The 15,694-nt window shown below is 31.8% G+C and overlaps 1 protein-coding gene across 6 annotated transcripts in view; it reads left to right on the forward strand.

Annotated features, from left to right (window-relative positions):
* The window catches only part of WAC (WW domain containing adaptor with coiled-coil), a 114,656-nt gene that overhangs the window by 49,234 nt on the left and 49,728 nt on the right, over positions 1-15,694 (forward strand). For all 6 annotated transcript variants that reach the window (XM_052000270.1, XM_052000269.1, XM_052000273.1 and 3 more), the window contains exons 4-6: positions 10,534-10,646; positions 13,444-13,559; positions 15,341-15,453. In XM_052000270.1, the coding sequence (XP_051856230.1) occupies positions 10,534-10,646; positions 13,444-13,559; positions 15,341-15,453 (342 nt within the window). The remainder of the gene's footprint in view (positions 1-10,533; positions 10,647-13,443; positions 13,560-15,340; positions 15,454-15,694) is intronic.

Raw genomic sequence — 15,694 nt, forward strand, 5'->3', positions numbered from 1 at the left:
ATAATAGCATTATTGTTCCACAGTTGAGCCATTTGAGTTTTAATTGCTTTTTTGCTTTCTTAATAATAATAGGTGTCAGATATTAAGAATTGGCTTAATCTGTGAGATTTTGAACATACCCTGAAGCTCTTTGTTTGATTTGTTAACATTATAAGTTTACCTTTTAGTTTGTGTAAAACTGTCTCCCACTTATCTAGTTCATTATCTGCCCAATTTCTTCATGTAATATTTAGAAATAAAGTTTCCTATTAAAGATAGCTTGCCAAATGTTATAGTTTTTCCTGATGAGAATTGAATTTACTTGGACATATCTTTGTCATAATTCTTATTTTTAGATAACCCCACTAATGAACCAAGGATTAAGTGATTACACAATAAACTGTAAATTTTCTGGCAAAGGAGTGTGCTTATTTAACTAAGATATACCTTACCTATTATATGTAGATTGCCAGTTTGCTAAGAATTCAGCTTATAAAAATACTGAACATAACTTAGTCTGTCCTTGATGATTGCGAAGATAATTTGAGATTTTGTTCTGGGTTAGAAGTAGGAGTTTCAATAGGAAAGACTAAAAGAAAGATGGTGAGAGTCTTTATTTGTTGTAGTGTCTTTTTTTTCCCCATTATATTATCACATTTTTAAAAGTACATAATAATTCATGGCTCATCATTACTGTGATTTCTAAAGGATCTTTTTGTAGAATACTTGAAAAAAAAATTTAACGATGAAACTGAAAAATGCTGATTTCTTAAGGTTTAAAGTAAGCTATTTGTAATCTAAAGATTACAAAGTACATTGTTCTTACATTGGAAAATTATTAGGGAAAGTGAAAAGTCGTATATTTTTGACTAACATAAATAAGTATAACTTCCAATAATAATACTTGTCAGAAATGAAATGGGGAGAATAATGAAAAATTAAACATGGTCTTAAATGTGCGGATCCACATACAAATGTACATAGTATTATTTGTATGTCAGAAGATTCCAGAAAGGTCAATATACAGAATTCAGGAAGAATTTACCAGAAAGGCTTTATTCTAATTTAAAGCAGGATATGTGGTTAGCTAGGTGACAAAATAAGACTTGATGAAACAACAAAGAAGGTGCTGCAATGGAAGAGCATTGGGTTTGGAGTCTGGAAAACCATTGGCTTCAGACACTCTCTTCAGACACTAATGAGTGTTTTATAACCTTGGATTGAGCAAGTCACTTACCCCTACTTGCCTCAGTTCTTTGTCTGTAAAGTGAGGTGGAAAAGGAAACAGTAAATCAATCCAGTGTATTTGACAACCCTAAAAGGGGGTTGTGAAGAGTCAGACATGACTGAAATGGCCAAGAACAAAAATGATTTATTTATAAGCTTTCTCAAATAGATAAACGTTCAATGGATATGAATAAACAGTTCTTTAATAACAAAATCATAGGCTTTTACAATTAATTATATGAAAGATTGTTTGAAATCACTAGTAATAGAACTGCAAATTAAAACAACTGATGTTGCACTCATTCCCCAAAAGACTGATATGATGAGAATAGACTTGTTCTGGCCATTCTGGGAAGCAGTATAGAGTTAGAAAAATAAAATATCCATATCCTATTTTCCAGAGATCTTCTTGAAAGACACGTGAACATAGCCAACAGAATTCAGATTTATTCAATATGCATAGCATCATTTTTTTTTGTGGAAGCAAAGAAATGGAAAAAAAAAATAGTTCATTGATTGGAGTATTCCCTCCTCCCCACCTCTCTCCCAGCAGTTGGAGTTAAGTGACTTGCCCAGGTTCACATAGCTAGGAAGCCTTAAATAGCTAAGAAGGCCTGTTTGAACTCAGGTCCTCTTGACTTCAAGGCTAGTACTCCTCACTTAGCTGCTCCTGGAGTAATGTTTAAATTTAATTGTGGTAAATTATTGTAATGGAGTATTATTGTACTGTGAGATAAAATGGATATGAAGAATCTAGAGAAGTATTGGAAGACAAAGTCATTCAAAGTGAAGCCATACATAGAGTATTAATTGTAACCACAAATGAAATGGAATGTTGTTGCCTTTTAATTATAATGTTTAAGCTTCTACTTAAAGAGTACTACTTTGCAGAGCTGGGAATTATGGATGTGTAACGTTGCTTATGTTATCAAACACAGTAGATAGGTTGACTTAGTTTTGTTGGAAGTTTTTTCCCCCTACTTATTTATTTTTATTATTATTTATTATATATTTATTAGAAAGGATTGTAAAAACAAAATTTGTTAAGTAAAAAATAAATTTTTTGTAAAAGACATATTATATAGTTCGTGGTTATTTGTTATTGGTCATTGTTGAGCTCTTAGTATGTTATGTAGTTTAAAGTTCTGAACTATTACATATATTACTTATACAACTAATGTTAGCCAAAGATATTACTGATTTATTGTATACTAGCATTTCTTTTGCATGTTCTTAGCACTTTTCCCAAATTATTTTTCCTTTGTGAAGAAAAGAAAAAAAATTAAGGTCTTTAAGATATTTTTGCCTTTTATCGTCTTTTATCTTTATGGTTTAGAATAACAATTTTGAAAAAATTCTTTATGGTTGATTAATAAAACGTTTTATTAATACCATTTATTTCATATTTCCAGTCACTCTTGAAATAACCCCTGTTGTAATCTCAGAATAAATTCTCATCAATAAAGCAAAAACATGGCCAAATTACTAAGCTTCTATAATATATCTGCTATGTTACAAGCACTGTGTAAAGTGCAGGATATACCCAAAAAAAAAAGGCAGAAGACAGTTCTTGTTCTTAATGGAACTCAGTCTTGTGGGGCAGACAAAATGCAAACAACTGTCTATAAACAAACCTATATTACAGGAGCACAGGGTTGAAATATGACAGTGCATATAACACTGCTAATTCCTCTTACCTTTCTAAAAATTGATCTTTTTAAAAAATACTTTTTTACTTTGAATTTAAATATTACAAAAAGCATTTCTATACAGATAGCATACACAAAAGAGACTGAGTCTTCATTTCATACAGCTTGCATTTCTTTTCAAAGTACATTCTTTCTGTACATTACTTTTGAAATTGTCCTGCTTGTCTGTGCTTCCTTCTGAACTGTGAATTTTGAAGTGTTTCATTGGCTCTCATTGTTTTCTTATTACTATTGTTAATCCTCCTATACAGCCTAAATATTTCTTCCATCTCTTCCCCCTAAATTAAAAAGTTCTTTTTAAGTTGTAAACGTCTTTCTTTTGCCTTTTGTAATATTGTATAAGATCTCGATCTTTCTTTCTTTCTTTTTTTTTTTTTTTTTTTTTTAATAGAAGCTGCCAGGCCTTGTATAATCTTGACTTGTCATTCCTTGAAATGCTTCTTTCTGAAAATTTGCAAGTTTTTTTCCTTTGTGAACATTATACATTTATCTCTGGCATTCATAGAAGTTTGTTTTTGGGGTTCCTTTCAGGAAATATTTGGGGAATCTATATTTATCTTGTTCTAATTAGTGAGGGCAGTTTTCATTTTATAATTTCTTGAAACAATGTGCAAGCTTCCCCGCCATCCCCCAAATAATTGCTTTGTGGTAGCCCAGTGATTTTGATCTCTATTTGACTTATTTTCCAGACCAGTTATTATTATGTTAGGTAACTTACATTTTATTTTTTACTTTAAATATGTTTTGATTCCAGTATTTCTTTGTGTCTCATGTAATCACAGGGTAATTAGGTGACATGGTGGCTTCCAAATCTGGATTAATAGGAAGACTTGTTTTCCTGGTTTCAAATTTGGCTTCCGACTCTAGCTGTATGACCATGGGCAAATCACTTAACCTCTCTCTGTCTTGATTTCCTCATTTCTAAAATGGAGTAATAATAGTATCTACCTCCCTGGCTTGGTGTAAAGATCATAAGAGATAAATTTGTAAAGCTCATTGTAAATGTTAAAGTGCTATTTAAATTATTTAATATTTGTATTTTCTCAGAATTTTATTTTATATCTTGCATCATTCCTTCTAGCTATGCATGGAGTCCTCATTTATTATTAGGAAGTTGGGTTTTTGAATAGTTATTTAAAAACAACTTGCATTTAGCAGCTGTTGGGTTAGAGTGTTTCTTTCTCTCTGTCTTGCTGAAGCAATTGGGGTTAAGTGACTTGCCCAGGGTCACATAGTTAGGAAGTGTCAAGTGTCTGAGACAAGATTGGAACTGGGGTCCTCCTGATTTCAGAGCTAATGCTGTATCCAATGCACTACCTAGCTGCCCCTTACGTTTTCATTCTAAAATATTACTGTGCTTTATCATAAATACCCTTCTCCGAAAAGCAAGCATCATCCTGAAGCCAGAGAAACATTTTATTTTATTGTATTTTTAAATGTCTGTAATTTTCAGCTTAAAGAATGAGCATAATTTGAAACTTGTATTAGAATCAGACCAGATAATGTGCAGACTGCATAATGAATGCTTGTTAACTGATTGTTGTTTACTACATAGTATCAGAGTATCAGACTTTCTAAAGTCTGATCTAGTTAATTCATCATTTTTCTTCATAAGCATATACCAAGAATTTGAAAATTAGTCAACAACTCTATTTTTTTATTTCCAGTCCACAGTAGTTCTTGAGAACTGCATCCTAGGACCCAGCCCAGTTTATTTGTAACTGAATGTGTCTAGAGTAACCTACTTATTAGCCTATCATATCTACTGTTATCAGACTATGCTTCAGCTTCTCTAGCCATTCTACCCATACCTGTCATTTTTTTGCCTGTTGCCCTATGTGTACCATTTCCTCCCACCACCTAAACCATCACAGAATAAAACACCAGTCCTTAATCACAACTGCTCTGTGTGTTCTCTTTCCCCTTTAGAATGTAAACTTGTACACAGGAACTGATTTTTTGTTATAATATTTGTATCCTATGTACGAAGCACCGTGCACAGCATGTAAATGCTTAATAAATATTTATTCATTGATACATTCATTTATTGTTCACTTTTGCTCCCATTATTAATAGCATCTTCATCCTGCAATTATCTTTAATTCAGTAGTCAAATCTGTAAATCCATTGAACTAAGTACATAAATTGTAGCACATTGCATTATACTGAAATAGACAGTTAAATGAGGATACCATTGTCTATGTAATCCAGCAGCTGCTTAATAAAAGTTATGTTTTTAAGAAAATATTCAAAAAACCAACTTCCTAATAATAAAATAAAAATCAGATTGTTTAATTACAGTCCACAAAAACCATTTAAAAAGCTTTTATTTATATGGCATATTAGTATATAACTGCATTATTTTTTATAAGATAAACTGATTCACATTTTTATTACCAATTATAATTATATTTCACTAGCATTCAATTAAGACCACTTTTATAGAAGTGTTTCAAAATTTTTGTTGAATATAGTTTACTAGTTATATCCCTTAATACAGAAGTAGACAATGGTATTTTCATTTAACTGTCTTACTTCAGCATATTGCAATATATTACAGTTTACATATGCCTAATTCAGTGGCGTTACAGATTTTGATAAGTGGCTTAAAAAGATAATTGCATGTTTATAGATAACAAGCAAGCAACCATTATTGATTTTTATGCTAAATGTTAGTAAAGTTTTAATTTTTTTCTTTTTTAGATTAAAAACCAAATTTAAGTTCTAATTTTTTCCCCTTATGTCCCAAAGAATCATCATCTGCATACTTTACATTGGAGCTATATGGGATTGAAACTTCTAAGTTTTTACTTCTCAGATATGAACGTGACGCTATCTATACATTCTTTTTTTAGTCCTATTATTTCTCCCTTCTTCATATGCCTTTTAAAACTAGTGTATCAGTTTTTTATACATGACCACTTTAACTGAACAAATGTTTACATCTATAGTTCATTATTTCATGCCAGATCATTTGGTTGTACTGTATCTCTAGAATTCTATAATTTTTTATGGCCTTACCTCATGTTATTTGAACTAATGATAGACACAGCCATGTTGTAGAAAGCACACAAGACTTGGAAATAGATTGATTTATTCTCTTTTCTTCCCAGTTTATTTAAATCTCTCAAGTCTTCAGTTTTCTTATCTCTAAAATGAGATGATTGAAGTAATAACCTCTAAATTTTTTTACTTTAAGAAATGAGACTTAATATGTAGAAAATCCCTAGGATATTTTCTGAGAAACATTCTGGAGCAACAAGATAATCAAGAGTGATCATTGTCATTATGAGAAATGTTAACCTTTAATTTTCAGAAGATTAGAAATTCCCAGGAGGTTTTTCAGTTGCAGGAAATGAATTGTACCAAATTAAGGGGTGAAGGGTACCAAATGTATGGTTTATGTTTATGTTATGTTTATGTAAACCAAAGTATGGTTTACTTAGTTTCCCTTTTGAATTTTCATCTAATTTAAATTAAGTAACATCTAATTGGTTTTATTTTCAATATATTTTTTTAATCTGCTTAGAAACCGAACAGCAAGGATGTTTTGCTTATGGCGTATAGAAGCCTTGTTTGGCAAATTCTGATTAATCCTGGACTTAACTGGTGGCAATTTAGTTCAGGAGGATAGAGCCTAGAATTAGTCTTCTATTTTGTTAACTCCTGCTCTTTTCTAACAATAACAATAAATTTAAAATATCTAATTATTCTTTTTAGAAATCTCTGCTTATTTCTTGGAACTCTGGATTTCTTATAATAATTTGTTTAATCAGGACAGTTGAGATTACATACAAAACAAATGTATAGTAGTATAAATAAATTGCATAATTCTTAGACATTTGTCTGGAAGGTGTATTTACATAGCTATTTCATAGATTGATGATGTGCTGACTAGAAAGAAGCTCATAAAGTGAGACATCCCCAGGGAAGACGATTTATCTCTGTTACTTTTTGCCAGTATAGTATTGTTTTCCATTTGTAGCATGATAGTATTAATTGGTACCAAAGCTTTAGCCTGTTTTTCAGGTTTTTCAAAACCTCATGCTTGAATGTGTATGTATGTGTATTTGTATAGGTGTATTTCATATCTAAACTATCCACTGATAGCTGAACTCAGAGTCAGAAAGACCTAAATTTAGATAACTATTAGCTTTCTTGATCTTTAGCAAATTATTTAATCTCTCTGAGCCTCAGTTTCTCATCTGTAACATGGGGATAATAAAATTGTATGCATAAAGTGGGATAATAGATGCCAAGTGCTTTACAAACTGTAAAGTTCTAGTTAGCTATTATTGGTACCATAGGAAACCTAACAAAAATCTTTTTCCTTTTGATTTCAATCTTGGCAGTCCTCATATGATATATACATTTTCTATCTTAGAATCTAGGATAGTGCTTTCTTTATACTTGATAGGCACTGAATAAATGTGAGTTGAAAAGAAATATTTGTGAATTGCTGCTCAGGAACCTCTGTTCATGGAATTAACCTCCCCACTCCATTTTCATTCATTTTCATTGTAGCTTCAGACTTTGTTTTCTGCTTCTCCTTTATTCCTTCTCACCTGTTACTGGAATATATATATATAAACTTTTTATTGACAGAGCCCATGCCTTGGTAATTTTTTTTACAACATTATCCCTTGCACTCACATCTGTTCCGACTTTTCCCCTCCCTCCCTTCACCCCCTCCCCCAGATGGCCAGCAGTCTTATACAAGTTAAATAAAACAAGTACATCCTAGATACAATATATATGTGCAGAACCAAACAGTTCTCTTGTTGCACAGGAAGAGTTGGATTCAGAAGTTAGAAATAACCTGGGAAGAAAAACAAAAATGCAAGCAGTTTACATTCATTTCCCAGTGTTCTTTCTTTGGGTATAGCTGCTTCTGTCCATCCTTGATCAATTGAAACTGAGTTAAATCTCTTTGTCGAAGAAATCTATTTCCATCAGAATACATCCTCATACAGTATCATTGTTGAGGTATATAATGATCTGGTTCTGCTCATTTCACTTGGCATCAGTTCATGTAAGTCTCACTAGTCCTCTCTGTATTCATCCTGCTGGTCATTTCTCACAGAACAATAATATTCCATAATGTTCATATACCACAATTTACTCAACCATTCTCCAATTGATGGGCATCCATTCAATTTCCAGTTTCTAGCCACTACAAACAGGGCTGCCACAAACATTTTGGCACATACAGGTCCCTTTCCCTTCTTTAGTATCTCTTTGAGATATAAGCCCAGTAGAAACACTGCTGGATCAAAGGGTAAAGATAATTTTTGTGTGGGAAGAGAAGAGCAGAGCATAATGCTCAAAACTGTTCTCCCCCTCCCCCCATTCTTTTCTACTGTTGCCACTCATGTAGTATTTCTCAGGAAAAAAAATAGAAAAATTTTCATTATAAGATTAGCTTTTATTGGACTTATATCTGAAATGTAGGTGAGAATCTTACTTGATTGTTTTTTATAACTTGGTTTTTTTTTTCTCCCACTAAGTAAAACCACAACAGCAACCAAAAAACCCAAATTATGTGGTTATGAGAAAAAAATTTGTTGTTGAATTTTACATTCTGAACTATCTTTCTCCCCACTTTGCACCAGAGAAGCCCACCATTTGACACAAATACTTGTGTGTATGTAACCATAGTAAGTGTGCATCTATTTATCACCTCTTTCTCTGGAGGTAGATGACATCTTCTTTCATGGGTCTTTTGTAGTTGATTTGAATATTTATAATAATACTCTTAAAAACTTCATTCACAATTGCTCTACAAACTGTTGCTCTAACTGTATACAGTAAATCTGCTCATTTCATTCTTTATTGCTTCATGCAAGTCTTTGCATGTTTTTCTAAAATGAACCTCATTTTTTCTTACAGCACATAATATTTCATCACAAATCATACGCTATGGCTTGCTTACCTTTTATCCAATTGATGGACCTCACTTCAATTTCCAATTCTTTGCCACGCCAAAGAGAGCTGCCATAAATATTCTAGAATATGACAGTTCTTTTCCTCTTTCCCTGATAAGCTTGCGAAACAGAAAAATAGTATTGGGAAGCAATACTATTGGGTCATAGGATGTACACAGTTTTATAAGTTTTTTGGGCATAATTTCAAACTGCTTTTCAAAATGGCTAGATAAATTCATAGTTCCATCAAGTGTATGTTTTTTAAATTGTTGCAAAAGAGTTATGCATTTGCTTCAGAGACAGTGATAGGGGAATAAGCCAGGAATAGATAAAACCATGGTTAGAAACAATAAATGGTACCCGCTGGAGAGAGGGACTAGTTCTTAAGAGTTTAATAGGAAAAAGGGTAGTGTGGTGTAGCCTAAGAAGTTAACAAAGTTTAAGATGTCACTTGAAGTTTATGTCATTATCAAGTTTAGTCTCATAAATGCCTGAGAATACCATCTTTTGTCTTGTAGGAATATTTTTTCCACATTATGGTTGAGTTTTAAATTCTCTGATCACAGTATTGTGCTGTTCTCTTGTACCAAGACTAGTGCAATAGCATCTTAATTAATCTTTATCTCTTGTAATCTGTCCTGCACATTGCTATAAGGTTAAGGGTTCTCAAAGATTATTTTGATGCTTTGATTCCCTTGTTTAGAAATAATTTCCTACCAAATAACACTTAAACATAATAGTGTAACATTCTAAGATATGGTCCAAACCTGTCTTTTTTTACAGCTTTATCTTTCATTATTCTCTTTTTAAAATTTTCTGCTTCAGACAAATGGTTTACATGTTCTTCATTTTCCTACACTTGCCTGGGCTTCAACTCTTACTTTATCTACCCATGTGTTATCCATTCCATCTTCTTTGACAACAGCTTTCTCCAGCCATCTCAGCTAGGCAACCTGTATATGTATATTTAAATAAATGCCTGAACTATATTTTTGTCTATTAATAATCTCTGCCTGGTGAAATTTCTTAAACTATTGTATTGTTAATGTCTTTGTGAGTTTATATTTTGTTTTTCCAGATGGATTATCATTTAGTTGCAATTAACTTTTGGCCTATTTATACTTTTTTATTTCACACAGTATCTTTATACATAGGGCTTAATTAAGTTTTTATTGGTTAATTCCTTAAATTGCTTTTACAGTGCAAGATTACCTCTTTTCATAAAAGTTCTGCAATTTTGGGGGTGAATTAAACCAACAAAGGAATATGTTAGTTTAAAGAAATTCTATAGTTGAATTCATCTGTAAAACAAGTAATTTTATGGCATGGATAGTCATTCTTTGAGTAATTTGTTTGGGGTAGTTAAACTTTTTTATAATAAGTAAAGTGTCACATTATGCCAAACTACAATGTTAGCACAGCTAGCTATCTTAACTAGTTTACTAGTTAACAGATTCTTGAAAATTATAGCTGAGATTTTCCCAAAAGTATAATGTATTCTATTACATGGTATATATGAGCCAAATTGTGTCTTTAGGACTATCGCATTTACAATATTTTGACAAGTTTAGTTATTTATAGATAATAAGATTATAAATTTAGTTTTTACATCTTTGAGTCAGAATAAAATATAGAGACAAAGTTTTATATTATACTTCTATACAAATTTAATTTGAAAAATAATTTCTTTTTAGGGACCAGTTACTCTCCACAAGAAAATTCACATAACCACAGTGCTCTTCATAGTTCAAATTCACATTCTTCTAATCCAAGCAATAATCCAAATCCAAGCAAAACTTCAGACGCAGTAAGTATACAGTGTTATCTAGTTAAAAATTGTCCTTTAATCTGAATTCTTTACTCTTAAAGAATTTTTGTTTACTGACTTGTTCAGAATTAAATTAAGTTTAGCTCAAGTGTACCATATTGATTGCCAATTCCCTCTTCTAGCAAACAAAGATGTTTCACTATTGAACTTTAGGGGAGTGGATAATGTTTCAGTATTCTAGGAGCATTATAACCAAAAGTGTAATTTACATATGTATAAAATACTTATTACTATGTCTATCTTGAGCTTTGATGAAAGCCTTTGGAATCAATTTGGTGAGTGATTTGAGATCTTTGAAATTATCTATATAGCTAACAAGCTTATTCTTAAATTATTTTGATATTTCATTCTAATATTTTACTCCAATAAGTATGCAACTCAAGTTCCACCTCCTTCTAGCTTCTCAGGATTTTATTTTGAAAAAAAGTTTAGGACAATAAATTAGCTGTTCAATATAGTCATTTTTGAATACCAGCAGGATTTCAAGGAATAACTATTAAGTCAAAATTTCCCTGAACGTCTACAAAGAAGATAATCTAAATCCTAAATCGTTTTTTTAATGTACGTACAAATTTTAAAATAACATGCTCTTTCTTTCTCTGTTTTGGAAATATGTAGAAGGAATTTATATAGAAATGAATTGTGTTCGAATTCATTTCTGTACAATGATTATATTTTGTTTCACGTGAGAATATATAATTAGCTCCAAAAATTGTGACTTTTTCTCTATTATGGAAAAAAAAGTGAGGTTATTAAAAAAGTCTTTTTATTCTGTTTTTTTGATGGTTGCAAAAGGTTAGAGGCAAGACGGTGAAGAAGCTGTAATACCGTTTTATTTGTCAAGTGGGCCAGAGGCTTTGATAAACCTTGGTCAGAAGAACAAGTTGTTTTGTAAATAAGTCATAGAAATACCCCAATCATATCCAGCTGATAAAAGCAAATTTCATTAGATTTTAGTTTTTTGTTTTGTTTTGTTTTGTTTTTAAAGGCAAGATGTTCAGAGAACAGTATCTTAAGAATTAGAAATCAGTGGCAAAGTTAATTTATATCTAGAGTTATTTCTTTTTTCCTTTAAGTTGATGTTTAGAGGATATGGGAAGCTATAGCAGAGAAGAATAGGGAAGTTACTTGTATATTATTGAAGGTAGTATTTGAATTTATAATTTCTTTTTGAATTTTAGATGTTGGGTTTTTAAACCTTAGATTAAAGTTAATTTATAGTATCTTTAAAGGAAGGGGAGAGAGAGGATCTGCGTATTAGGAGTATAGTTGATTTTTTTTCTTTTTTTTACTTAAGGGGGGAAAAAGGGATAGAGATTTGGCAAGTTCTCTACTTTACAAAGAGAAAACAAAAGACATTTACAAAAGTCTGTAGGAATAGCACTTGTTGCTTCACTTAGATAAAAAAGTAAGTGTTTTCCCTTATTGTCAGATAACAGAATATTTTGTGATAGTAGGGAGGAAAATATTTTGCTATCTAGCACCTTTGAGGACTTTGGATAGCAAATCTCAGAGAATTATTATCATCTTTTACCTAACTTGATATAAATGATGGGCAGTGTAAAGAATCAACAATTTCCAAAAGACTGGGACAGTTCTGTCATCCATAGTGGGAGAGGCAGAGTGATTTCGTAGATCCATCTAAGATGATGCTTAAGTTTCTTAGAAGAGTGAAGAGTGATAGACTTGGAGTCAAAATCACTTGGATCCAAATCCAAACTTGATCACTAATATTATACCTAGGTGGGGGGCTTAACATTGTTTAACTTCTCTGGGTTTTAAACTAAGCAAGGGGATTAGTATTCCAAATCTGTCATCTTAAGCAATTATATTTTGTGAGTTTCTGATTTGAAATAATTTCAATTTTTACCCCCAATTGAATTCAGACATTATAGGTTTACCAGATTATTTTATGAGCTCTTTAGTGTCTCTGGGATGGTGACTTGGGGTGGAATCAGATTTATGGGTTCACTTTAGCCCAGAACTAGACTCTGAACACAATCTGTCCTTAAGACCTGCTTCTCTTTTATAGGGCTAAGTTTTAGTTTAGTCTTTTCAGTCAAACTTATTATTATAAAGAAATTTACATCAAAGCTTTAGATATAGTATTTTAATATTTTTGCTTTGCCATAATAATACAAAAAATGTATTTTATACCAGTCTAAAATCAATAATTCTACTTGATTTTAGATCCAACTTAATCTCATCTTTCAAAAAACTGTTTCAAAAGGGATTAGATAATGACATATGGAGGTAGTGTTTTTCATATATCTTTGTTACAATAATCAAAATACATGGCAAATTTTTGTAGCTTAAAGAACATTTGTAATATTTTTGAATACAGAAAGTTGAATTTCACCACTCTTTTTTCTATCATGTAAACAGTCATGTAAACACTTTGAGCTTGATTTTACCCTGAGTGAAATGGTTATTCATAACCAGTGTTTTGGCGCCAAGATTATTTTTGTCTCAGAGAAAAAGGGCCAAATGACTATACTTTTCTTAAAATACTGGCATTACTAATAAAATGATTAAATCACCTAGAAATTATGTCTCAAAACTTTTTAAATGCCACAACCCCCTTTTTTGTGGAAGTGCCTAATAGAGTCATAAATATTTAATAAGCTTAACTTTTAATTGATGAGAGCCTTACTGTGTATATTCCTTATAATCATGTTATATTTCTATTTTTATATGGTAATTGATCTTCTTAGAATATAATATTAAGTTGTTATACAATATGTCCTAATCTTTTAAGTGTGTGGAATTTTTTTAGTCTTATGATTCTGCAGATGACTGGTCTGAACACATCAGTTCTTCTGGGAAAAAGTACTACTACAACTGTCGAACAGAAGTTTCACAGTGGGAAAAACCAAAAGAGTGGCTTGAAAGGTATTTCTTTTTATCTTAAAGGATGCACAGATGTTTGTTTTTTTCCTACAGATTAAAATTCCATGTTTATGAATATTATTGTCCTGTTGAATCTGTAATTTGTTGGCAGACGGCACTTCTAGTAAAGAAACATTCTGTCAGTGCAGATGAACTTCTGCTTTGCAGTTTACATTTTTAGAAAGGCAGCAGCCTTTGGTTGCACGTGGAGAGGAAGCAGTCTCCATCAAAGAGATCTGAGTTCAATTTCCACCTCTGACACATCCTGATTGTGTCATTCTGGGCTGGTTATTTAATTTTTAATATCCTATGCAACTTCTGATATAAACTCTTTCTAATGAACAGTGTTTTGGTGGTTCCAATGGATAATCCTTGATTATAATTCTCTACAAAATATAATTTAATGAAAATCTGAGAGAGTAGATAAAGGTCCTATCATGGAAGTCATTCATTTAATGAAAGCATTTATTTTGTATAACATTAGTGCTTTCTGATATAATGTTTTTTGTTTGCTAAAGTCCCATTGAATTGCAAGAAGGAAGACTTGAGTGCAATGGAATAGCAAGACCAGTGAGTGGGAAAACAAGAATTGAGAAAACTAGATTACAATCTTGGGCAATTACTTTAGAGGGCATAAATCTAGGTATAGACATATTTCTTTTCCCAGGTTTCATTATTGACAGCATTCTTCAGAATATGTATTGATACATTTGCTATTTTAATCTAAATAAACAAATCCTCACTTTCTTTAAAGAAGAATTACTAGAATATAAAGTTTGAATTTGTAGAGAATTTTATTCTTTAAAAAAAAATTTTTTTTTTAAATCCCATTTCCTATCTTCCTGTGAAGTTTAATTTTTTTGTTGCCATCTTCATCCAATCCTGGCATAAAATGTTTCTTCTTTTAGGTTCAGTACAATTCTCCTATAGACAATTCTTGACATGGGTATTCTTACCCCGCACTCCCCTGGTTTGGACGGGAAAAAGGAAAAAAAAGGGCTATTTCTTTTCAGGAAATTGAAATAAATATTATCCTCAATTCCTGGTAATCTGTACTATCCATTACTGCTGCCCCTCTCCCCTCTACCCCCCCACTTTCTTTGGGTTACATTTACAACTTGATTACAACTGGGATGTAGCTAAACAGAATTGTAAGCTTTAGCTTTGTAGCCATTTTAGTCATTCTCTAAGTTTTTCATATCTGCAAGTTAACTTTCTATTCACTTTTTGTTACAAAATTTAATTGTAAACTGTGACATTGGAATTTACATCCCAGATTCAGAATTGCATAGAGCATGAAAAAGAGGAGAGTGTCAGTTAAGTTAATAACATTTCTTATCCATTAATGAGCTATAAAAGACCAGGAATAAACATTTATCAACTATGGACACATGCAGGTGAGAGGGTGGATCTCATTAGATGGTTGTAGTGGGAATGGACTAGTAATGAAAAAGGGTATAATTTTTGTAACAACCTTAAAAAGAATTTGCTTACTTTTTATTTCTACCTTTTCCCCAAACCAGATGGACCACAGCAAAATTCTTACCACTTTATATTCTATACTTTGCTATAATAAATGAGTTTAGACAAATGCCTACATGTCCAGTGTCCTATTTCAGGTCTGTCATAGGTATTGGATGTATTTAGAGCTCACTAGTAATACATTGACTTCCATATCCTTCATTTGATTCATAGTAGGCATGCACATACACACACACACACACACACATATATATATGTGTATATATATATATATATATATTTTTTTTTTTTTTTTCCCCCAGAGAGCAGAGACAAAAAGAAGCAAGTAAAATGGCAGTTAACAGCTTCCCAAAAGATAGGGATTACAGAAGAGAGGTGATGCAAACCACAGCTACCAGTGGGTTTGCGGGTGGAAGTAAGTATTATTTTTGTGAAAGTACCTCTAAATATCTTTATTCTTCTGAGTTTATTTACATTGAAAATGCATATAGGTTTTACATTTCTGTACAAAAAGTATGTAGATGATTCCTTTGTCTTAGTCAAGGGATGTTGCATGCTCACACACACAGACCTGCGTGGTCACACATACGGACTTCCATCTCTTCCCCCTCCCCACCCCCACACAATGTTTAGTCTTTATAAATATCTGAGAGGAT

The sequence above is a fragment of the Antechinus flavipes genome, chromosome 5 (genome assembly GCF_016432865.1).
Source record: "Antechinus flavipes isolate AdamAnt ecotype Samford, QLD, Australia chromosome 5, AdamAnt_v2, whole genome shotgun sequence".
In the NCBI taxonomy this organism is placed as follows: domain Eukaryota; kingdom Metazoa; phylum Chordata; class Mammalia; order Dasyuromorphia; family Dasyuridae; genus Antechinus; species Antechinus flavipes.